Genomic DNA, 25,872 nt, shown 5'->3' with positions numbered 1-25,872 from the left:
TGGCTAAGTGGACAGATATCAAAGATTAGTTTATGGTAGAGTTATCAGTGAGAAGTCCAGTGACTAGTGATATGCCCTGGGTTCTGTGATAGAGGTGCTAGTGTTCAGTTGCTATATTAAGAATATTAGGGAATGATTCAAGAGGAAAATATCCAGTTTTGCTGATGATACTAAACTGGGGAGTTAGAGAGAACGCAACAGTTAATAAAACTGCTGTAGAGATCCTGCAGGATGATTTGAATAGACTGACAGTGTAAGTAAAGGATAATGGCTGCCAATTCAGTGTGTTAAAGTATAAAGTTATGCACTTTGATGCATAGCTTTACACTGATGATAAAATGCAGGCTGTGTATTAAATAGATGGAACTGCAGTGCAAAAAAAATTATGAGACTAAGAACTTAGGGATAATGGTAGAAAGTTGTTGTTCAGAAGATTATAGCAATCGATAGAACAGCTCCAAGGGTTACTTGGATGCTAAGAAACATGCTGGCTTGCAGTGATAAGGAAGTTATTATTTCTCATAAGGTTTTATACAATCAGAACTGGTAACTGGTTTGTGAAGTGCCCCTTTGTGATGATAGACTGAAGGTTTGTGGGCAATGAAGTTGGCAATAAAGAGGGGATACAATATGCACACACACACACGCACTAAAGAAATTTTATAGAATGCATGCTAAAGAAATATGACTGGATAGGAGAGAACAAGAGATTCACCTCTGGATGTTGTATAAAAGTGTGGTTAGTAAGGATGTAAGAACTTTTTATTTTATTTTATTTTTATTTGATAAGTGAGTAGAATGGATTGCCAGAGGTAATTGTGAGTGAACTAGTTTTAGAAGTATGATGGGCATTCTCTGAATAATAGTTGGTGTGAGCTTCTCACGATGAGTCTTTGGGGACTCCATGGAGATGCTCATGTATAATAATAATAATTTTTTTAAAACAGATACCTAAATTTTATATAAAATATTTATATAAGGATATGTTAAACTAGATTTTTGGCAGTTAATTTTTGTTTTCCCTTCTAATAGAAAACTTTACAAGTAATGTTATTTTGAAATAATTTTTAATGTGTTGTCAAAGAATTATGAACAAAAATCATAACTGATAAACAACAGCAGCAAGTTGTATTATGTGCACGTCTACACTGTCATTTTCACTTCAAAAAACTTTGAGAAACCATTTATTATTATTTACTAATTTGAAAATGAGTATTGGATCAGCATTTTTCAATGAACTATTTTTAATAATTTTAATAAATGATTAAAATAGTTCATTTATTTTACAGAAAACTGAAATTACTAATAGATGAATAGCATATGGATATCATCAATAGAGATAATTATTTCTTTATGTTAGCATACCTTCCAAGTCTAAATTTGGAGAAAAGACTCCTTTTCCACACACACACACACCACACGTGTGCTTCCAATTTTTTGATCTTCTGCTTTTCTGATCAGTACAGTTGTGTAGCAAAGCTTGACTTGTTTAACTGTTGTTTGTATTATAATTTATTTTAGTAGGATTAGGTAATTTATTAACTGAGTGAGCAGATATTGTGCTGAACCTTTAGACTGTCATCTTGCATCCTCATAGCACAAAAGCATTTGTCACAGAACACAAGTAACGTTTAATCATTTATTGAATCTTAATTTCCACAATTATTTGATTGTAGTATTTGTGACAAATGCTTTTGCACTCAGAGGATACTGATTTGAAATCCAGCTAAATATCAGCAGTTTAATAAATTATCTGGTTTATTTTTCTCATATGGTGTTATAAAGTAACGTAGTTGAAATAAAGTGGGATAATGCTTGAATGCATCATCCCAACTATAAAATTAGTAGTGGAGATGTAATGGTCTGGAGCTTGTTTCTCTAGGTATGGATTTGGACCTTTTGTGGTGCCTGGAAGGATGAATGTTGATGGATATTCAACACTTTTGGATAATGCAATGCTTTCTACATAGTTGTGTTACAGAAAGATTCATGTCTCTTTCTACATAACATTACACTTCATTCCAATACAATACCTTTGGGATAAAGTGTAATGCTAGGCATGGGTCTGACCATTGTGACAGCTATGTTATTTGGACTGATGGATATACTGAAGGAGGAATGATCCTCAGAACATTTGATTCATATCACAAACTTGTAGAGAGTATGCCTAGAAAGATGGAAAGTATGATCAGGGTTGAAGAAAGATCCTGATCACCTGGTGTGTGCAATTTAAGTTGCTCTGAAATGCAGTGGTGTCCCGATACTCATTTTGACAAAGTGTGTGTATAAACACCGTATTAATTTTTGTAATGAATTTTTAATGAAGTTCATTTTTTAGATTAAGGATTATTCTTTCCATTTCATAGGATTTTGAGAATTCTGATTAACTGCTCATTTCTCTTGCCATATGTGGCAATGGTAGTATGAACTAGATAGAACCACAAGAAGAAAACACTAAGTAAAATTTGTTTAATCAACAAGCCTGTGCTGTATTGCACTCTTCACTAGGAATTTAATTTGAAAAAAACACTTTGATTAATAGATCCCAATTCCTTTCCCAACCCACTACCCATACACGGTACTAATGTACTATAGGTTGGCCAACCAACCTCCTGTGTATGGGACCCAACATTAAAAAAAAAAAAAAAAAAAAAAAAAAAAATCAATTTCTATAACATAAATTACCTTATATGGAATTGTTAAATTGATGGTACACATGCTGAGATTTTAAACACAACTCATATTGAGCTTCACTATGTAATGTATACCATAATCTAGTCTCAGTTTTGTAGGTCTTTTATGTATGCTGATCATAGTTGGCTTAAAATAAGGCCATGATTTTTGTTGCATTGTGTTGGACAACTTGTCATTTTAGCAGCTACTTTGAATTTGCAAACATAGCTGTTGAATTCACTCTGTGATATTCTTGTGAGTTGCCAAAGTATCTGATGCTTTTCAATAATAGTGTGAAAAGCTATGCCAGGTATGTTTTCTCTACATCTTTAATATGTTCTTTCATATAAATCTCTCTTGGGTGTCCTGTCTGTCTGCACGTACACATGCTATTGACTTTCACTTATAGTAAACTTGTGTGGACTAATAAATTATTTCATTTTAGTAGATAGTTAGCTAAAATGAATTTCCTTTAAAATATCATTGTACCTATGGGACATGTTTATCGTTGAATCATCATCATCAAATTCCTAATATATACCCTCGAGGGATGTACAGGAAAATGTTATAATCCCCACGTGTCCCGAGGGCACAGAGGCCTGACATACGTCAGTTTACAGGCTGAAGTTAACCCTATGAGAATGACCAGTCCTTAGCAGAGTGCCAACAGCATTGAACCCCTTCCAACTACTAACCGTGCTCAGGCTTACTTAACTTTTCATGTGAGCCCTTAGTAGCAGAGACTACCAATTGACCAACCTTTGCTGGCATGTTTATTGTTGAATGAACTATTTTTTTCTTAATATTTTGTGGTTTATACTGGAAATAATACCGTGGACATTTCTAACTATAGAAGCTTGTCTGTTATGCATACTTATTGTGGGTCATCTGTTCGTTTTGTGTTGTGTGCAAACTTGAAAACTTTCATACAGATTTCTAAACAGGCTTTAAAACTTTCCTTTAAAGGTGCAGAGACAGTGATATTATACCTAAGTTTCTTAGGAGTTAAAAATAATTTTAGGACAAAGAAATTCAACCTTGATTTACCAAAAAAAAACTGTTTGCATTGCTGTGGGAAAGAATTGCTACTACTACTAGGCTAGAATTATCTGAAATAGACAAAAGTCTAATCATTCATAATTGGCTAGTGAACCTCTTTTAGACCTTTGGGATTTCATAGATAGTCTTTAGTTAAAGCACATAAGTTTGCTAAAACAGAACAGATTTCTACAAAATGAACTAGTAAATGAACTTGCCATTTTTAGGTCATAGTAAATTTATATGTTACTTATAAAATAGTACATCCAGCTAGACAGAATATCTTGCTGAATGTAATATTTTATCTGAAAGGCTTCAGTTTTGCTATAAATTCTAGTTACTTTTTTGAAAATACTATTTATAAACAAAACTTCAGTTTGGCCTTGGGCAACCCATTATCCCCTATGTAAATTTATATTTAGAAAGCTTTGAGAAAAAAGCAATTCCTTCTCTATAATAAATTTAGTTTAATCCTTTATCCAAGTGTAAGCAAACAAAGTTTGCACCTGAAGTATCTTCAGGACTGAGGTAACTCGTGGTAAAGATGGATCAAGCTCTCATCACTCCTTGTCTCAGTATCTCCTATAATGCAAAGCACATCTCCTTGCAGACATGTATAATGCTATGCATTAAGGGAAGGGCCGCTACCCAGACCGGTTTCGACCTTTATTGAATGTTCAAGTACAGGTCAAACTCCAAAAACTCAGCATTGTTCCCCTCAGTAACAGGTTCACCCTACCACCAAGAAGAACGCTCAAAACCGGTTGGCTCTACACCGTGGAAGGCTCAACCCACCACCGAGCAGAGCCGCTCATTCGCTTATATCTCATCCGAGGGGTAACAGCAACAGCCATGCCTCAGTTAACTTCATGGCCTACAGCATTGCCATTCATTACACCCACCACCACCACCCAGGACCTGGGTGACAGCAACAACCAAGCCTCAGTTAAAACTTCATGGGTTACAGCATTGTCATTCATCACTCAAGCTTCCAACTGGTTTTGACCTTTGTTGAATGTTCAAGTACAGGTCAAACTCCAAAAACTCAGCATTGTTCCTCTCAGTAACAGGCTCACCCTGCCACTGAGAACTCTCAGCGTTGGCTCTACCCCGTGTCAGGCTCACCCCACCACTGAGCAGAGCCACTCATTTGCTTATATGTCATCTGAGGGGTAACAGCAACAGCCATGCCTCAGTTAACTTCATCGGCTACTGCATTGCCATTCATCACCTAAGCTTCCAACTGGTTTTGACCTTTGTTGAGGTCTTGTCAGTGGAAGCCAGACCCAGAAGTGGTGATACTGAGGCAGAAGCAATGGAGAAGTCATATTTACCTATATGAGTTGCCAAAAGGTGTTACCACCTTATTATTAAATTAATCTGGATTTAGAAAAAGATGTTGGAAGTTTTTTTCACTTGGTTAGACTATAATAAATTTAGTTTAATCCTTTATCCAAGTGTAAGCAAACAAAGTTTGCACCTGAAGTATCTTCAGGACTGTGGCAACTTGTGGTAAAGGTGGACTCAAGCTTAGAAAAAAAAAAAAAAAAAAACCTTCCAACATCTTTCTCTAAATCCAGAGTAATTTAATAGTAAGGTGGTACACCTTTTGGCAACTCGTATAGATAAATATGACTTCTCCATTGCTTCTGCCTTAGTATCACCACTTCTGGGTCTGGCTCCCACTGACGAGACCTCAATAAAGGTCGAAACCGGTCTGGGTAGTGGCCCTTCCCTTAATGCATAGCATTATACGTGTCCACAAGGAGATGTGCTTTCCATTATGGGAGATACTGAGACAAGGAGTGATGAGAGCTTGGTTCACCTTTACCACGAGTTTGCCTCAGCCCTGAAGATACTTAAGGCACAAACTTTGTTTGCTTACGCTTGGATAAAGGATTAAACTAAATTTATTATAGTCTAACCAAGTGGGAAAAAAACTTCCAAAAATTCCTTCCTGCTGAAGCCAAAGTTGTGAAAAAGGTATACTGATGATTTCTTAATTCAGAATCATGGACTAGATTCTTTCAAGGAGTTCTTAAACCATCTCAACAATCAACACCCAAGAGTACAATTTACCTCAGAATTGGAAGTTGAGATGGTTTTCTTCCATTCCTGTGTCAGACTCACTCATATGTCAGAAATACTGAAGATCTCTATTTATAGAAAATCCACACATACCACCATGTGCAATCTCATCATTATCCATTTCAAAAGCTTGGCATCATTTCTACATTGGGTAAACTTGTAAGCCCCTCCTCAGTGAAGAAGAGAACTACATTTCCTTCCTACAATTGTTCAGAAAAACGGCTATCCTAAACAGACTGTTTGTAAGCTACTTTTTAATTTACATGCTGACCATACTGAAGATAGTACTAATGTCAAAGGCTTTATATCTCTACCATATATTAACTCTGTTTTACCAGAGTTAACTAAAAGTCTCAAATTTAAAATACACACTTTTACTCCTCTTTCCAAACTCCATTCCTTACTTGATATATCTAAACTGAAACATGACAGCCTAACATATCCAGGAGTTTATCGTCTTTGGTGTAACTGCAATGTTCTCTATTTTGGTCAGATGAAATGCATTGAGTTGAGTACAGAAGAACATCTGAGAGACATTACATATGGCAGAACTAGAGCCAGCACACTATCTAATCACATTTTTAATTCTGATGCTCACCCTAACATGAAGATTCTGTCATTCATCCAGTGATCTAGAACAAATCAGAAAACATTTTTAGATTCAATGATGAACTGGAGAGAAATACTGTGGAATCAACAGAAATTGTCCTCAGTCCAGTCTGTCTTAATGCTAACCTAAGCTATAACCTATCTAATTGTCTTTGGCTATCCAGTTTTGGCTTCAAATCTCAGGTACATTTGCAAGTTAATTTATAGTTATTATTTCTCTTGTAATTTATATTTTTGTATTTCTCTTTTCATGTTATGCACTCGATGAAGACGAAACTAATTGTGTGTTCAAATAATAAATAGTATTTTTCTATTTTGGTATTTTTCAGCTTCTAGTCATTAAATTTATTTAATGACTTCCTTTTTCCATTTTACTGGTATTTCTGTTTCATAGGTAATCTGTTTTATAGGTTATAGCTTAGGTTAGCATTAAGACAGACTGGACCACTAAATAATGATCTGAAAAAATTTCACTTCATCTGTAAACATGTACATCTCTCACACATGGAGCTAGTTTCTGATTAGCATTGATATAATCCATTACAGATCTTGTTCCTCTGCCATTCCAGTTATATTTATTTATATTCTTTTTTTGAAAAAAAGTATTGGTTATTTAAAAACTATTGAAAGTACAGAAGTCTAATAGTTCTTGACCATTGTTATTCATGCAAATTTCTCCATATTTTCCTATGACATTTAGGATTGGATCATTTCAAAACTCTGGCATTGAGATCTCCTGCTATTAATACAGTCATTTTTATTACATTTATTTAACTGTTTTCGTAGTTCCTCATAAAATTGTTTGGAATCCTCTTTACTGCTTTTTTCAGGAGCATATCCTCCTATGACATTTAATCAGCTTCTATTTGTTTTTAATTTAACTGTTATAATTCGATTGTTTACAAAATTGGACTCTAGTATTTTATTTTTCCATTTATCATCATCATCATCATCAAATTCCTGCCATGTACCCTCAAGGGGTGTACAGGATATGATAGTACTACATGAAAAATTTACATCATTACTAACTTCCTAGGATCAGATCTTCAATTTACGACAAATAGTGGAGAAAGCATGGGAATATAACAAAGATCTGTATTTTAAGTTTTGTCAATTTGGAAAAGGCATATGACAAGGTGCCAAGAGAGAAGCTATTCAATACGCTGCAGTTATATGGTGTCAATGGGGCATTATATCAAGCAATACTTAGTCTTTATTTGAGTTGTAAGTCAGCAGTTAGAATTGAAGGAAGTACAGGAAGATGGTTTAATGTTAAATCTGGTGTGAGACAAGGATGTACATTATCTATATGGGTCACATTATGAAGGAAAGTGGTATTAAACATGATATCAAAATTGGAGATGTTAATGTCAGCTCTTTGCTTTATGCGGATGATGTTATACTTCTAAATAAATCCACTACAAGTCTGCAATATTCTTTGACTAAATTGAATAGCTGCTGTAATAGATATGGTATGAAGGTCAGCAATAAAAAGACAAAGACAATGAAAATTGGCAGAATCATTTTCCAAATCAGTCTGTTACTTGTCAAGACTCCAACATTACCAGATCTTATATTTCTATTGTTTAAGGCATTTTGTACCATATCAATTCACCTATATCTTGGTCTTCCTCTGGGTCCTTTTCCTGGCAACCTGGCAGAGAACACTTGTTTTGCTAATCTTTCTTCGCCCATTCTGTTTAAGTGACCATACCACCTGAGATTAGCTCTGCTAACGCATTCCTGGATGCTGACAATGTTAAGTTCTTTCCTAATATCCTCGTTTTCAATATGATATTGCCATTGATGCCATCTGTTCACGCCTATAATCTTTCTCAGGACTCTCATATCTGCGGTCTCTAGTCTTTGGTCAAGTGTTTTACTTCTGACCCAGCTCTCAGATCCATAAGTTAAAACTGGTTTGAACACTGTCTTGTATACAGCTAATTTAGTTTTCCGACTAATTTCTCTTTTATTTAATATATGAATTTATTCATTTGACTTCCCACCATACCAGCTTTGCTGATTCTGTTGTCTATTTCTATATTTAATTTACCATCTTCAGTAAAAATCGTGCCTAAGTAGCTGAAATGTTTTACTTGTTCCACAGGTTCTCCATTCACCACACAGTTGACATTTTCAATGATTCTGCCAATTTTCATTGTCTTTGTCTTTTTATTGCTGACCTTCATACCATATCTATTACAACAGCTATTCAATTTAGTCGAAGAATATTGCAGACTTGTAGTGGATTTATTTAGAAGTATAACATCATCCGCATAAAGCAAAGAGCTGACATTAACATCTCCAATTTGATATCATGTTTAATACCACTTTCCTTCATAATGTGACCCATATAGATAATGAATAACTGAGGGGATAATGTACATCCTTATCTCACACCAGATTTAACATTAAACCATCTTCCTGTACTTCCTTCAATTCTAACTGCTGACTTACAACTCAAATAAAGACTAAGTATTGCTTGATATAATGCCCCATTGACACCATATAACTGTAGCGTATTGAATAGCTTCTCTCTTGGCACCTTGTCATATGCCTTTTCCAAATTGACAAAACTTAAAATACAGATCTTTGTTATATTCCCATGCTTTCTCCACTATTTGTCGTAAATTGAAGATCTGATCCTGACAGCCTCTATTTGGCCTGAATCCAGCTTGTTCTTCACCAATCTTTTCTTCCACAATTCTTCTCAACCGTTTCTCAAGTATACTTGCATAGATCTTTCCAGGAACACTCAGTAGGGAAATAACTCTGTAATTCTCACATTGAGTTTTTTTTCCCTTTTTATATATGGGTACTATGAGAGCTCTACTCCAATCATCGGGAATTCGTCCCTCTGTCCATTCTTTCTGATTTATGCAGTGCAGCCACTGTAAGACTCTTATACCACCATAGTTCAGCATTTCTGGTCGAATATCATCTACTCCTGCTGCCTTTCCACATTTCAAGTCTTTGATGGCTTTTTCTACTTCAAGTATGGATATGTATTTCTGACTGCATGCCTGGTCAGTGTTTTTTACCACTGTGCTGTCATCACTGCTTGTTTCATTTAGCAGTTTTTCAAAGTAATTACTCCATACTTCAAGGATATCTTTTTCTACTGTTTTCATGTCACTTTTATCATCTCTAACTCCTTTTACAGCACTCTTTGCTCCATTCCTAAGCTTCTTCAACAGCCTTCAGAATATTTTGCCACCGTCTTGATATTTATTTTCTATGTTCTTGCCAAAGTCCTCCCATGACTTTTGTTTAACTAGTTTTACACAGTGTTTAGCATTCTTGCATTTGTCTCTATATTCTCTAAGAGCACAAGCTGACTTATTTGACAGGAACTTTTGATATGCTTTCTTCTTTTCCTTCACTGCCTCTTTAACTTCCTGTGTCCATCAGGGAGTTCTGATTTTTTTTATCCTTGCAGACAACTTCACCACATGCCTCTCTGGCAGAATAAATCAATGTTTTCTTCAGAGTTTTCCACTGAATCTCCACGGTTTGATTCCTGTTCTCAAACTCTTTCATTTTTTCTTCAATAATCTTTGTGTATTTTAGTCTACAGTTCACATCTGAGAGCTGCTCAACTTTTATTCGCTTTAAAACTTTCTTACATGTCATTCTTTTCAATATGAAATTCAATTTTAAACATAGTCAGTGAGACTTTTCTTGTTCCTAGCCTCTGCTCTCCATGTGAATTTATGCACATTTTTATGTTGGAACATGGTGTTAGTAATAACCAGTCCATGTCCAGAGCAGAAATCCAACAGTTATTTGCCATTATTATTAGCTTTGCTCTTTACTCCAAATTTTCCCAAAATATTTTTTTATGTCTCACAATCATTTCCTACTCTGCTATTTAGATCCCCAGCAAGGACCAACTTTTCCTTTTTCATTGTGTCAGTTGCTTTTTCTAAAACCTCAAAAAATTCCTCCACTTCTACCTTAGTAGAACCTTCTGTGGGACTATAGGCACAAACAAGTCTCACTGTCTAGTTCCCCATTCTCATATTTGTCCACATTATTCTACTTGAGACTGGCTGCCATTCAAGAAGATTAGCCTCATATTTTGTGTTGAATACTACGGCTACTCCTTCTTTTCCTTGATTGTCATTGCCTGAATATAACATTTTGTATTTATTGCTCAGAAAGATCTCACCAGTTTTTGTCTTTTTTGTTTCAATCACCCCTATTATGTCAATCTGGTACTTATCTAATTCCCCAGCTAGCTCCATTTCTTTGCCATTCAGGCTTCTTACATTGATAGTACCGATCTTTAACTCTGGTGATGTTGAGTTGGAGTTTGTTTTCAGATTTGTTCCAGTAGCTGACTTTTAGCTGTTCGCCCTGGTTCCCTGGTGAAAACAACAGGGGCCTTGTTTAACCGGGTGCCCCAGCCGGCATGAAATTTTGTCATGTTGTATCATCATTTTTTATTTTGGTTTAACCTATAAGAATACAATTTGGTCAGCTAAATCCCAAATTGCCAGCCCATCCTCGTTTGTTCATTATCCAAGTAGATACCCAACAGGGTGCGCCACAAGAAGGTGAGGATTGAACATTAGGTCAGAAGCCCTGGTCGGTTCTCTGCATTCCTTTAAAGGCTATGTGGAGGTCTCCTCTCAGTTATACAGCTTTGACCCTTAAGCACTCCATTTTTTCCATTTTTCCATTTATTATCAATTAAAATGGTCACACCACTAGAGCTCTGATATGTTGTCAACTCCACTATATAGCATAGTAATACCATCTATTTGATTTCTTTTTTGTTTCTATTATTACAGCTATATTAATATATTTAGTTTTTAGTTGTTTTACTAATTCTAATTCCTTTGTTGTCATGCTTTGCACATTCCACATGGCTACTTTTAAAATCTCTGAGATTCCTAATCGGTTACCTTTATCCTTGGTCATTTTCCTTTGTTTCAGTCTGATGAATTTTCTACTTCAAGCATCTAAGCTGTAGAAATTTTTTACTTGGTAAGGAAACCAGCCTTACACAAAACCCTCAACCTTGGAGGGCCAGGATATCTCTCTCTCTTAGTCTGGCCCCTACTTCTCAACCTGTCCAGCTAGGGAGGCCCTACCAGTGGCTTAGCTACTGCTGGCATAGCTCTTGAGATCAATGGATCAATACCATTAAGGAGGACAGTGAAAACTAAGTGACCAAATTTGAGCACAGTAGTACATAAGTGGTCTGACCAATGCCTTACATAGAGGCATCCCCACCTCCTTATCCCTACATGTACTTTTTATCCTAGTGACAATATGATGTACAATATTTGCAACACTTGTAATGTTCTCTTGGAACTTTGATCTTTGGAACAAGATCCCAAATCTCGTCCACTTCCTAAAGTACAGCTCCACTAATACAGTATACAGTCTTATGTCTGTGTACCACAAATTGTAACACCTTGCATTTATTAATATTGAAACTACAATATCGATGTGAAGCTTTTTGAATTTGTTATATTCAAACAGGTTTATAGATCTTATTTTTCAGCTGGAAAAATAAGATCTATAAACAAATTTGAATAAACTTTTAGCTTGGACAATACTCCTGATAATTTGACCTAACTTTGCATCATCAGCAAACATTAGAAAATCCTCCCCAGTCAATTCACAATGAAATATCGTTAACAAATAAGTTAAACAGTAGGGGGCCCCAAGAACAGAACCCTGTTCACTCACTGGTCACCTTTCTCTTTTGAGACACTACTCCATCATGCACAACTTGTTGGTATCTTTCAGAAAGCCAATCTTCAGTCCATCTTCTGCAGCTTAAACACCAGGCTGTCATGTGGTAATCTGTCAAATGCCTTTGTGAAGTCCAATAAAATCACTGTATATGAGTCTCCCTTATCCAGTGCATTTGTCACTGTATCATAAAATGTAAACAAATATCTAAAACAAGACCTGCCCTTCACAAACCCAAGCTGACCATCATAGAGAATGTTATGCCCATCAACACAATCCTGTATTCTATTTGTAACCAATTTTTCCAACACTTTGATCACAACTGCAGATATACAGACCAGTCTATAATTGGAAACTTCTGTCTTAGAACCATGCTTGCAGATAGGTATTATTTTACCCTCTTTCCACTCCTTAGGAACTGTCCCCACTAGACTTTCATTAAATAAACAGGTCAAGGGCATGGTTAACTCTTTTACCCATTGTTTAAAAATACATGCTGATATGTCCTCCATTCCTACAGCCTTATTAACACTATCCCAAGCAACACTTGATACACCTGATTCTTTCACCTTTAATTCTCCAAATTCTTGCCTCCATTCTACATGTTGATGATATTTGTAAATGATATTTGATTAGAAATGCACAAATATGGATGTATAAAAGTTTTACAGTTGCTGCACTGCATACTTCTGAAAAACCAGGTCAGATTCTGGATGATTGGAGTAGAGCTGTCATAGTATCCATCTATAAAAAGGGAAATAAAACTGAATGTGAGAATTACAGAGATATTTCCCTACTGAGTGTTTCTGGTAAGATTTTTGCAAGTATGCTTAAGAAATGGCTAAGAAAAATTGTGGAAGGGAAGATTGGTGAAGAACAACCTCGATTCAGGCAAAATAGCAGTTGTCAGGATAAGATTTTCCCTTTAAGACAAATAGTTGAGAAATCTGGGCATATAACAAGGATTTATATTTATGTTTTATGGATCTTGAAAAGGCATACGACAAGGTGCCAAGAGAAAAGCTGTACATAATGCTACAGTAATATGGTGTAGATGAGACATTATATTGAGCAATACCTCATTATCTCTATTTGAGTTGCAAGTCAGCAGTTAGAATTGAGGGATGTACATGAAAATGGTTTGATGTTACTTTAGGTGTGAGAGAAGAGTGTACATCATCTTCACTGTTATTATTTATATGGATCACATTATGAAGGACAGTAGTATTAAATCTCATATCAAAATTGGCAATGTTAATATTAGCTCTTTACTTTATGCAGATGATGTACTTCTAAATAAATCCAGCTCAAGTCTGAAAGATTCCCTGATTAAATTGAATAACTGTTGTAATAGATTTGGTATGAAAATCAGCAATAAAAAAAGACAAAGACAATTAAAATAGGCAGAAACATTGAAAATGTCAACCGTATTCTGAATAAGTGCAGTAGACAATAGAATTAGCAAAACTGGTATGGTAGGATGTCAACTGAATAAATTTATATGGACTAAGAGAGAAATTAGTCAAAACACTAAACTAGCTCTATACAAGAAAGTATTCAAACCAATTTTAATTTATGGATGGGAGAGTTGGGTTAGAAATAAAATACTTGATCAAAGACTAAAGACCATAGATATGAGAGTTCTGAGAAAGATTAGGGAAGTGAACCATTAGTGGCAGTATCACATTAAAAATGAGGATATTAGGAAATAACTTGCAATTGTTAGCATTCAGGAATATGTTATCAGAGCTAATCTGGTGGTACGGTAACTTAAACATAATGGGAGAGGAAAGGTTAGCAGACACCTTTCCTGTCCCATTATGGAACGCTTGCCAAGTATTCTGGAAAAAGATCTATACAGTAAAAAATGTCTTAGAAGACAAATATAAGATCTGATCTTTGAAGTTAAAGTTGCTGCTTTACTCTTTATAAGCAAATTACCTCCTTGTAATATATCTAGTACTGAACTCTGTGCCCTTCTTTCATTAAAACAAAAGAACCATTTATCTATTTCAAATGTTAATAGAGGAAAAGCTGTAGTGGTAATGGATAAAGTTGACTACAAGATGAAGATGGACTGCATTTTGCAGGATACCTCAGTATATCAAGGAATTAGTTATAACTCTGCAAAAACACAGATTAAACAATTAAATAAGCTCCTTGATGAAGTTATTATCTGGGATCAAAAGACTTTTTATAAGTTATGTACCCATTTTGGAAGGGCTAGTCATTTATATGGTCTCCCAAAAATTAATAAAGAAGGTTGTCCAGTGAGATCCATTGCGAATTGTATTGACTCTCCTACTTATAGAAATATTAAATTTCTTTCATGTTTATTAACTGTCCATATTGGATGATCCAGATCATTTATCAAGAATTCCACACATTTTCTTGAAGAAATCAAGGATATATTCAAATACAAGATTCAGATATGTTAGTCAGCTCTGACGTTGTTTTTCTATTTACCAACATTCCAGGAGTCTCAGTTGCTCAGTCAGTTTTGACAATGCCCTTTGGTTTGAAAGACCTGGGTCTGGGTTCGAATCCCATCTAGAACATGAACAACCTTTATCAGGGCTTTTCAACTGAAGGCAAGTTAGCCGGTCTCATAGAGGGGTAGAGGATTTTTTCTCCCAGAAACTCGGGTTTCTTGTCCCTCAGAACAGGCAAACTGGAACTGACCAAACTGTTATCTGACACTGTTAATTTACTATATGATGATTTTACTCCTGATGTGAAGCTTTTTGAATTTGTTATATAGCTGGAAAAATAAGATCTATAAACAGATTTGAATAGACTTTTAGCTTGGACAATGAGTGGGATTGCAGCTATATAAAATATTATAAAAAGTTATACAAATATAAATGGAAGGTGTTACACTTTGGGATACAGAGATATAATACTATGTATTGTATTGATGGAACTATACTTCAGGAAGCGGATCAGATTCAGGATCTTGGAGTGATGGTAGACAATGGACTGAAGTTCTGAGGACACATTGCAAGTGTCGCAAAGGCTGCACATCATATTGCTGCTATGATAAAAAGTATATTGACATGTAGGGATAATTAGGAGGTAGTGGTGCCTCTATATAAGGCGTTGATTACATATAGACTATTATGCTTAGACTAGAGAGGGTCAAAGGACAAATGACCAAAGTGATATCAGGATTCTAGAGTGTTGGTTATGAACAGCGTTTGAGGGAATGGAGATTTCAGAGGTTGGTGAATAGGAGGAAAAGAGGAGATATGACAGACTTTCAAGTTAGTTAAGGGATTTTACCAGATTAATACAGAAGGAATTATAAAAGAGTGGATGTTAAGATGGGAAGAATAAGAGGTCATCCCTGGAAGTTATATAAAGATGTGGTGAAGAAGTGTGTGAAGTGTAGATTTTTTGCATGGAGAGTTGGCGAGTGGAATGCATTGTTGGAGTGCATTGTGAATGCAGCTGATGTAAATAACTTCAAAGTTCATTATGATAGACATGTTGCTGGTTGAGTGCACCTTCCATGATGAGTCTGTTGATTCCATGGAGATTATCAAAATAATAATAATAATGTAAACATCAAAAATAGTTTTAATATTAATTTCTAGCTCATGGCAACTGTTTTTAATCGGTAAACTAATTGTTTTATGTACCCTGTGATCCTGTTCTTTGATTTGCTTGTTGTTTCTACACACTGACATATTTGTTTATATGTGTACTTTCATTAAAGTTCATTACTGTAGTTATCATGTAATTTTGTTGTTTGAATATTAGATTTGATAATATTGGAGTCTTGAGAGATAACAGATTAATTCGGAAGAAATTGGTGATCAGAAGTTAGTAATGGGAACTTTTTCATGTAGTACTAGTATAATATCCTTTACACTCTCTGTACGTATATATCAGGAATTTGATGATGATAAAAATTTGAAATTTTTACAACTGTTATTAAAGTTTGTCATGTTATTTTAGGGTTGCGAGGTTTGATTAACTTAGGGAACACCTGTTTTATGAACTGTATAGTTCAAGCTTTGACGCACACACCTCTGTTGCGAGATTACTTCCTGGCAGATAGACATGTATGTCAGTTTCAGGACGATCCTTCCATGTGCCTGGTTTGTGAAATGTCCAGGCTCTTCCAAGAGGTAAATGATTCTAAATAGAGAATATAAGACATTTTTAATAGATTTATGAAAGCAGTATGGGATAAAATATGTATGTAAAATAGAATATGCATTTGAATGAAAAGCCATCTGCAAATTTAACTGGTGAAAACAAAAATAAGTATATGCTTATGTAAGAACAACTTACATAAGCATATACTTACATATGTCACTATTAATATTAACTTTCGGAAAAGATGGGTATATATTTCTCCCAAAAATTTTTGTCATCAGTTTACAGTTGCCTTTATTATAGATACTGCTAAAATTATTTGTTCAGTTATTAATTTTTATGGCTATTTTTATTTATTTTGTTAATTATTTAATTGTTTATTAATTATTTGTTTTAATCGCTTATTAATTGTCATTAATTATTAATTGTTTATTAATTATTTAATTAAATTAATTGCTTATTTTGTTAATTGTTCAGGTTTAAAATATTTTAAGAAATAATTTAAAACTATTGACTCCATACAGTTGTAGTATTGAGACGATGTCTTTGATCTTTAATTCATTGATTCATTTTAATTGTAATTTCACTCATGGGCTGGTGTAAGCAGATTATAGAGTAATCTGTATATATAAATATAAACAGATTACTCTTACTGTAGTAAATGCAGTTATCAATTAGATCACTATAACAAAGTACTAAAAACTTCTAATCAAAGCTACGTTGGTATACTAAAAGAGATTCACTATAGCAAACTATTTATTATAACTAACTATTCATATGTGGACCCTGCAAGCTTGGTATAGTGAGATACCAACTGTACATGTATCTCATAATAATCATACTTGCACGCGAAGGTTTTATAGTTGTAACTACAACAGAATACAACTAAATTTAATCATAAAGGTGGGCAAATGGAATCCATATATTGAAATAAAAGAAAGCAAGCTATGATAATTATGATAACAAAGAAACTTATTTTTTTCCATAATTTCTTTCTGAAATAATATATATTACAAAAAAAAAACTGATAAAAGTGTGATAAGCATAGTCTTTATTTGGGTTTCAGATGAAAATCGTCTAGTGAGATTGCTATTTGAAGGCTTGAATGGAGGCCTGAAGAGGCCTGAAAAAGTTTCATGTTTGATTTCTAGAGAATGGATTTAGACTGTATAACCCATGGTACTGAATATGCTATATATAGGTTTACAACTGTCTGTTGGCAAGATAATGATGTTAACAATTTTCAGAATGTTTTGTGGAAGCCATTAACAGTGTATTTAATTATACAGACATACCCATCATACGACACAGGTTCCAGATCATCATCTATGGCGAATCACTTTCCTTCCCCCCCCCCCCCCCCCTGCAGAGGCATGTCAGGAAGTGGTATTTAATATATGCAATTACCTAAACAACTGAATACTGGGACCATGAAAGAAAAGTAAGTAGTAGTTGGAATAATAAATTGGAATAGCAAAGAAATAGTATGGATCAGGGACAAATACTCCGGGTGTGCAGTGCACACCCATGGAATAGCAATTTCACCGATATTATATTTTTACATTTATTCCTGTTAAAGACTCCTCTAATTGTTTCCTGGCTTCACATGATTCCTAAAATTAAACACAATATACTAATGCTTCATGAAGAGGATACTTTTCCAAGTGTAAATGTTTGTGTGGTCACAAATATGGACACCTTTCGAACTGAAGCAGAAATACAACTTATATGGAATTTTCTGGCGTTTTTTACTTAAGAACTGTCAGTTCCAGATAAAGAATAGTTTTTCATCTAATCTCCACTCAAAGAACCAAAAATCACAATAGTGAAGATTATAAAGAACTTGAACAAATAAGGGAATCACAAAATACAGCCAGTCATTTCTTATTCCTTAAAGGCAATTATTTCTAGCATTCCCTTGTATTCTTCCATGTGTTCCTGTTTTTTTATAGCTCTTCTCTCTCTCTCTACATATATAAAATACATTCTTACCTCATATCCAGCAGCTGTTCAATTTCCTATCATAGTCAAACATGTATTGTATTCTCTCAATTTGACTGCATGATGAAATGACTTCAGATAGTTGGGTATCACAAACATCAAAGGGAAGTTTTTCATAATGGCAGACTGGATATTTTTACTGGGAGTGTGATGATGTTTCTTTTTCACTTGATGATTATTTCATTGCACTCAGTACAGAAAGCATCCACAGGTATTTTAACTCCAATGATGTAGGAAGGTATGTATATCTTGCCAGTTCTTCATACTACTGAATGATACTGTTTCCTTCTTTGACATAGTCATGAGGCATGGTTAGGCCTTGCTAGTCAGCTACTAATAACGAAACTACAAGCATTGCTGCTGTATTCTTCTTACAGTAAAATATTATTTTAACATAATTTTATCAACATAATATTTTTATACATCTTTTATTTCATTTTCAATTACCTAAGCTGACAATATTTTCCATAAACAAAATCATGTTAAGATATTTAAATATTTTAACATGGTTTTGTTAAATAACACACACACATACAATCTACCAATAATTGTCCGGACACCCCTGTTATTAAAGTTATGAAACATTCCAAGTTTGTTAATAACATAAAAACTGGTATACAGTACAGATAGTAGGAATCAGTATTTCATCGTAGCAGTTGAATCCTGGTGGTATGGCAACAGGATGTGAACTCAATGACTTCGAGAGGTGTCATCGTGTGCTTTCACATTGGTGGCATGTCCATATGTGCCATTGCCACTCAACTGGAGCATCCGAAATCAACAGTTGGCAATGTGATCAACAAATAAAGATGTTCTGGCATTACTAGTGTAGGAAAACACCCATGGTGGCTGCTGAAAATGATTGACAACGACTGGAGGCTGTTAAATGCAAAAACCCGCTACAATCGGCACAGGCCATCCGTGATGAGTTCCAGAGCACTAGTAACACCATGGTGAGCACTAATACTGTACAAAAAGAACTTCATTTACTGGGTTTCCACGAAAGAGCAGCAGCACACAAGCCTAATATCACAACAATGAACAAGGTGGCTCATCTGGCCTGGTGCAAAGAACATGTGAACTGGACAATTGACCAGTGGAAAATGGTACCACTGAAGTGATGAATCAAGGTTCACCTGCTTCCAGTCTGATGGCAGCACGTGGGTGTGGAGGCAGCGTAGTAAATGCTAGTTACTACAGTGTGTGTTGTACCCTCAGTAAAGTTTGGTGTGAGGAGTAATGGTGTGGGGTGCATTCAGTAGGTTTGGAGTGGGACCACTCCAAACTGGTTGTTGTCTGTGGTTCCATGAAGACACTCAGTACCTTGATATTCTGGATAATCATGTTCTGCCTGATTCACTGTGGAATTTTTATGGAATGGACCCGTGTTACTATCAAGATAACAATGTCCCATGCACAAATCTGCAGCTATTAAGGAATGGTATGAGGAGATGGGTGTTAAGTGACTGCCCTGGCCTGTACAGAGTCCCATCTCAACCCCATCGAACACCTGCGGGACAAATTGGCAATTGAGGTCCAGGGTAGTACGTCTTTGATCTGTTACTGAACTCAGTGCCGCTTTGATGGAGACAAATTCCACCTGATGTTTGCTGCACATTGGTGGAAAGCCTTCCTCAAAGGGTGCAGGAAGTGATCAAAGCCAAAGGTGGACATACTTGATATTAGGGTTCTCCTGCTGGTATCAATTGTAAATTGCTAAAGTGTCCACACAATTATTGGTAGATAGCATGTGTGTGTGTGTGCGCACACACGTGCATATATATATATATATATATATATATATGAATTTACAATATATATTTATAAATGAAAAATTTTGAATAATTTTTGCAAATGAAAGTTATTCTGAATAGCTCATAATGATACATGTCAACCAGTTTACTCATCGATCTACACATTTAAAAGTTGTTCCATTTCAGCATTAAGATTGCCACATGTAGGGATAACCATAGTATTGACTAGTATAGTACTTGTCACTTCACTTAGAACTGTATATTTGTTTTTAACAACTGTAACAGCAGTAGTGCGAGATCAGCCTAGCCTGCAGGCCCCCTGTATTCAATACACCATCTTCACTAAATTTAATAATTTTAATCATAGTATCTAATGTAATAAGTTTATATATCTGTTTTTCAGTGGATGGATATAGTGTCTTCAGAAAGGACAGAAGGAACAGGATGGGGGAGGAGAGGTTTGCTAATGATAGCAGAGGAAAAAATGATCAAGAGAAAAAGAGTAAAGTACATGACAGGGATTCAAAAGGGCAGTTCATTTGAAGCTATCTGGTGTGAGATAGAGGCCAACAGGACTAAATATGTAATTAGTTGTTACTATGATCTGGGGGTGGGGTATATTGGAGGAATTAAGTAGGTGATATGCACTTGTCAATTAGCATAATAAGTACATGTCGAGTAATTATTATTAGGATGCCAACTATGGTAACATGCATTGGGAGGAGGAATTATCATACGCAAGGAAAGATATGGAATTTATACAGCTGCTGAGAGATAATTACCTGAGACAACATACAATGTAGTAGTCATGAGGTTCATCAGTGCTGAATCTGATCATTGCATCAGAGAACTAAATATGAACCAATCTAGCTACCCTGCCTCTGCTTGGAGAAAGTGATCATGTTGTCTTGTCCTGAGAAATTGCCAGACATGCAGAACTTTCTATTAAGAATTGATATATGTGGGATTACAAGCCAGGTGATTATGACAAGCTGAGGAGTCTGCTTTCAGCAGAGTCATGGCATAAAAATATGAAGGGAAGAGATGATGGTGCATGGAAGGTGGTCTAGGGATGTTCGAAGAAAGCCATATCTGAATGTACCTAGAGTCAGAAGAATGAATTATATTGGAGTTAGATGGATGAATAGCTTCATTAAGCAGGAGTTGCACATAAAGAAAAGGTTGTGGAGGCATTATAAAGAAAAAAAGTGATCAGCATGCCCATGAGCAGTATAAGGTGCAGGCATAATTAGCTTTAGTCTTCCTTACCGGTATGCTAAGGAAGGTTAAAGCTAATTATGAGAGAAAGCTAGCTGATGAGGCCAAAGGAAACCCTAAGTTTGCTATATGGCAAGTAGAAGGATGACTTTAAAAAGTGCTGGTGGTGGAGAGGTAACAGAACAAAAACAAACAGTTTAATTGAGTAAGCATTTTTCAGGGGGAAGAGGTACTATCTAGCTGGTGATATTGACTGATAGGAGAATAGAGGTTGAAGAATTATCAGCTCATCTGACCTGGTTGTTTTTTAAATTTAACTCGTTGATGCTGAAAGACATCAACGAGTTCTTCAAAATTAAGTGGATATTGAATACCACATTATTTCTTAGCTGAATAAGAAACTCAAAGATAGGAAATCTAATCTAAGAGTTTCATGTCGAATATAGAAAACTATATAAAGATCGGCGAGTCCAAGCGTAAGCCAACACCTGGTAGTGCAATGCTAGGGCAACTTGTAGTAAAGGTGGAGTAAGTTCCGAGCACTGTTCTTAGTATTTTCCCATAATGCAAACCACAGCTCCTAAGAGATATATTACTGTTCTACATTATGAGAGAAGGTCACTACCCAGACCGGTTTTGACACCTTTTTTGAGGTCTCATCAGTGAGTAGGTAGACCTAGATGTAATACTAAGGTTTCAGTGGTCAGAACTTATATCTTTACTGTACGAGTTTCCAAAAAAGGTGCACAAATACAATTACTGAAATGAGAGCCAACAGGCTTCACTTTGGCGAAGTAAAATTAAGTGGATATTGAATACCACATTATTTCTTAGCCAAATAAGATCTGACCATTATATGAGTTCTGACCATTGAAACCTTAGTATTACATCTAGGTCTACCTACTCACTGATGAGACCTCAAAAAAGGTCGAAACCGGTCTGGGTTTCGACCCAGACCGGTTTCATAATGTAGAACAGTAATACATCTCCTAGGAGCTGTGTTTTACATTATGGGAAAATACTAAGAACAGTGATCGGAACTTACTCCACCTTTATTACGAGTCGCCCTAGCATTGCACTACCAGATGTTGGCTGATGCTTGGACTTGCTGATCTTTATAGTTTTCTATATTCGGCATGAAACTCTTAGATTAGATTTCCTATCTTTGAGTTTCTTATTCGGCTAAGAAATAACGTGGTATTCAATATCCACTTAATTTTGAATAATTTTACTTTGCCGAAGTGAAGCCTGTTGGCTCTTATTTCAGTAATCAATGAGTTCATTATCGTTTACCAGTGCCTGAAGTTTGTTTATTAATGAGATGTGATGTTCAGCACACTGCAGCTTGTCTTTTTTTTTGTCAGTGAGTGTAGTTAAAGTCTCAGGTATTATGACATGTCAATGTTGGGAAGATGGCTTTGTATGAAGTCCAAGATTTTAGATTCCAGAGCATCTTGCTATGGTATATAAACATTGAATAAATGCAGGGCATACAAGGCATGCCCTGGTATGTCTGTGATCAGTTTTAATTTGTAGGGAGATTGATGATAGATGAAGATCATAAGGCCACTCCACTTATTTTGTAGATAAATTAGATGATGAGTTGATATTTGTTTTTAGTATCAATATTAGATTCATATGGTATTTCTATATATGATCAAGAACTACTCTATTGCCTAAGGCAAAGGTATGTTCTCTTGCATTGAGAGAAAAAATACTCAACGACATGTTTATGAAAAGGTTGATTACGATTATAAATTGGCACCTGATGTTGGTCCTGATATTGTGTTGTGTTTGCAGCCTGTTAATTATTATTTTGGTAACCTCCACAGAGTTGATAGACTCTCATGGGAGGCCCACTCAACCAGCAACATTCTATCATAATGAACTTTGAAGTTATTTACATTCCTTGCATTCAAAATGCATTCCACTCACTAACAACTCTCCATGTAAAAAAAAAATAAAAAATAAAAAATAAAAAAAAAATAAATAAATAAATAAATAAATACACTTTTCATACCCTTCTTCACTGCATCTTTATACAACTTCCATGGGTGGCCTCTTCTTCTTTCCCATCTTAACATCTACTCTTTATAATTCTTTCTATATTAATCTGGTAGAATCCCTTAACTAACTTGAAGTTTTCTATCATATCCCCCCCCCCCACTCCACCAAACTATAATCCACATTCCTTTAAATGCTTTTCATAACCAATACCCAAGGGTCCTGATATCATTTTGGTTATCATTTGCCTTTGGATCCTCTCTAGTGTTTCCACATCACAGTGAAAACCAGACGACCAAATCTGAGCACAATATTCCATGTGTATTCAGATCAATGCCTTATATAGAGGCACCATCACCTCCTTATCCCTACATTTATATGCTTATATTTACATTTACACTTGTTAACTTCTGCTCTGATCCTGAAGTAGATCCTGAAGTCAAGATATTAGTTCTGGGATTCTTGTGGTGTATTTGAGCAGTATTGTTAATTTATGAGGAGAGCCTCATACCTTTTGTATGAATAATGACAGTTGCTTCATGGTTAAGGGATCCTCAGTATGGGGAAGTTCACCCTCAGCTTCATCTACTAAGTCATGTGGAAGTAGTTTCTTCATCGTCTGGGAAATCTGTTCCTCTGTGCTTGGCTGCAGGTGATGTAAGGCAATTCTAAGTATTTTCTTCATTGAATGAGGTTCGTTCTGAATTAGTGGAAAGCTAGGTTGGTAATTCTGGTTGTTGCATCTGAGATTGCTTATAATTTGTTCTTCTTGGTCATCTCTGTTAGAGTCACTTTTTGCATGCCGTTTGTTAAGTGTTGCATCCTATGAAACATCATTATCAGAACTTTGGATCTCATTGCTCTGCAGGCACTCAAGAGCAACTTGATCCTTGTCATGTGCAGTTTGCAATTTATTTGGTTCTGAAATTTGTGATGGAGAGAGTATTTTCAGTTTATTTTTGATGTGCTTTGATTTTCTTCATGTATGATACTGGTCTGTTCTTCTGGGCTGGCATATTTGATAATGAGTCACTGACAATGTAGGAGCAATGTTTCCTAATGTGTGACCTTGCTCATGACATAAGAAGCATTGTGATGAGACAGATATGTAGAAAGTATAGGTGATTCCATCTAAGTCAGTGTTGATTATCTTTGGTATGTTGCATCTGACCTCCACGGAGTTAGAGACTCATCGTGGGAGGTGCACACTATCGCACACAGAACTCATCCAACATGCCTTAAACTGACTCAATATGTCTACGTTTACAAAACACTCAGGCAATGAATTCCATTCACAAACCACTCGCCATGTAAAGAACCTACTCCTCACTCCTCTGCTCATATCCACCTTATACAGTTTCCTGGGATGGCCTCTTGCTCTGTTATCCCCCCCCCCTCTCTCATTCTATGAAAAATCTCTTCCACGTCAACCTGATAACAACCTCTGACTAGCTTATATGTCTATCATATCCTCTTCCTTCCATTCATGAGGCTTTGCAGTTTACATTCTATCAGTCTGTCCTCATACTCCACATTCCAAAGACCACTGATTACCTTTGTGAATCTTCTCTGGACCCTTTCTAACATAACTTCATCACCATGAAAACCCAAATCTGTGCACAATAATCCATATGAGGTCTGATCAAGGCTTTTATACAATGGTGCCATAACTTCTTTATTTCTGCATGTCAGGATCCTCTGCATCACTGCCATTATCCAATGTGATGTCTTCACAACTTGTGCTATGTGGACCTTGAATTTCAGCTCCTTGTCCACCACCACTCCCAGATCTCTCATCTCCTTCACCTCCTTTAAAGTTTCTCTACCAAATGTATACTTGGCATCCCATCGTTGCTTACCAAATTTCAAAATCTTACACTTTACAACATTGAATTGACATTTCCATTTACCTGCTTCATGCAATCTATTCATGTCCTCCTGTGAGGCCATAACATCTGCTTGACTCTGCATTACCCTCCTCAATTTTGTTTTATATGCAGACAGCTGCATATCACCAGTTAAACTCATCCCAATATCATTAATATACAGATTAAACAACAACGGTCTCAAAACTCTGATCCCCTTGCAGTACATCACAAGCGACGACCCTCCTCTTTTGGGATACTGCATCTCCATATACAACTTTCTGATAACTATGTGTCATCCAGTCACTGATCCAACTCAAAAGTCTGTCATCCAATCCCATCTGCTTCAATTTATTTAACAGCTTATTGAAGCTGTTAAATAAATTGAACTATCAAAAACTTTTGTAAAATCTAAAGTATAGCAATGTATATGCATCTCCCTTGTTCAAGACATTTGTCACTTTGCTATAGTGAAACATGTTCTCCCTTTAGCAAACCCGTGCTGATAACCACAGAGAATACTGCTGTTATCAACCCATTTCTATATTCTACTTCCCACTTTTCTGATGAACTATATCTTGACAATATGGATCTGATGAGTTGATGAGGAATTTCAGGGGGAACATTTGATACGATTGCTTTTGTCATTGCCAGTGCTTTTGTGGCTGCTTTGAGCCCCAATGTGTAGACACTGATGTCAACCCATTTTTTAAGTACTGTTGGTGCCCATGAGGTGTGGTTGATATATATCTATACAGTACTGGCCATGCATTGAGGTATCAATGATATTTTTAGCAGGTACAATT

The 25,872-nt window shown here is 35.7% G+C and overlaps 1 protein-coding gene across 2 annotated transcripts in view; it reads left to right on the top strand.

The window, feature by feature from the left end:
- not (ubiquitin carboxyl-terminal hydrolase nonstop) overlaps positions 1-25,872 on the top strand; it is a 231,675-nt gene that overhangs the window by 106,409 nt on the left and 99,394 nt on the right. For both annotated transcript variants that reach the window (XM_090411716.1, XM_090411717.1), the window contains one exon: positions 16,081-16,253. In XM_090411716.1, the coding sequence (XP_090267842.1) occupies positions 16,081-16,253 (173 nt within the window). The remainder of the gene's footprint in view (positions 1-16,080; positions 16,254-25,872) is intronic.

The sequence above is a fragment of the Typopeltis vanoorti genome, chromosome 21 (assembly GCF_054136105.1).
Source record: "Typopeltis vanoorti isolate ZY-2024b chromosome 21, IOZ_Tvanoo_1.0, whole genome shotgun sequence".
NCBI lineage: Eukaryota > Metazoa > Arthropoda > Arachnida > Uropygi > Thelyphonidae > Typopeltis > Typopeltis vanoorti.
This window is presented reverse-complemented; position numbering and strand designations above follow the sequence as displayed.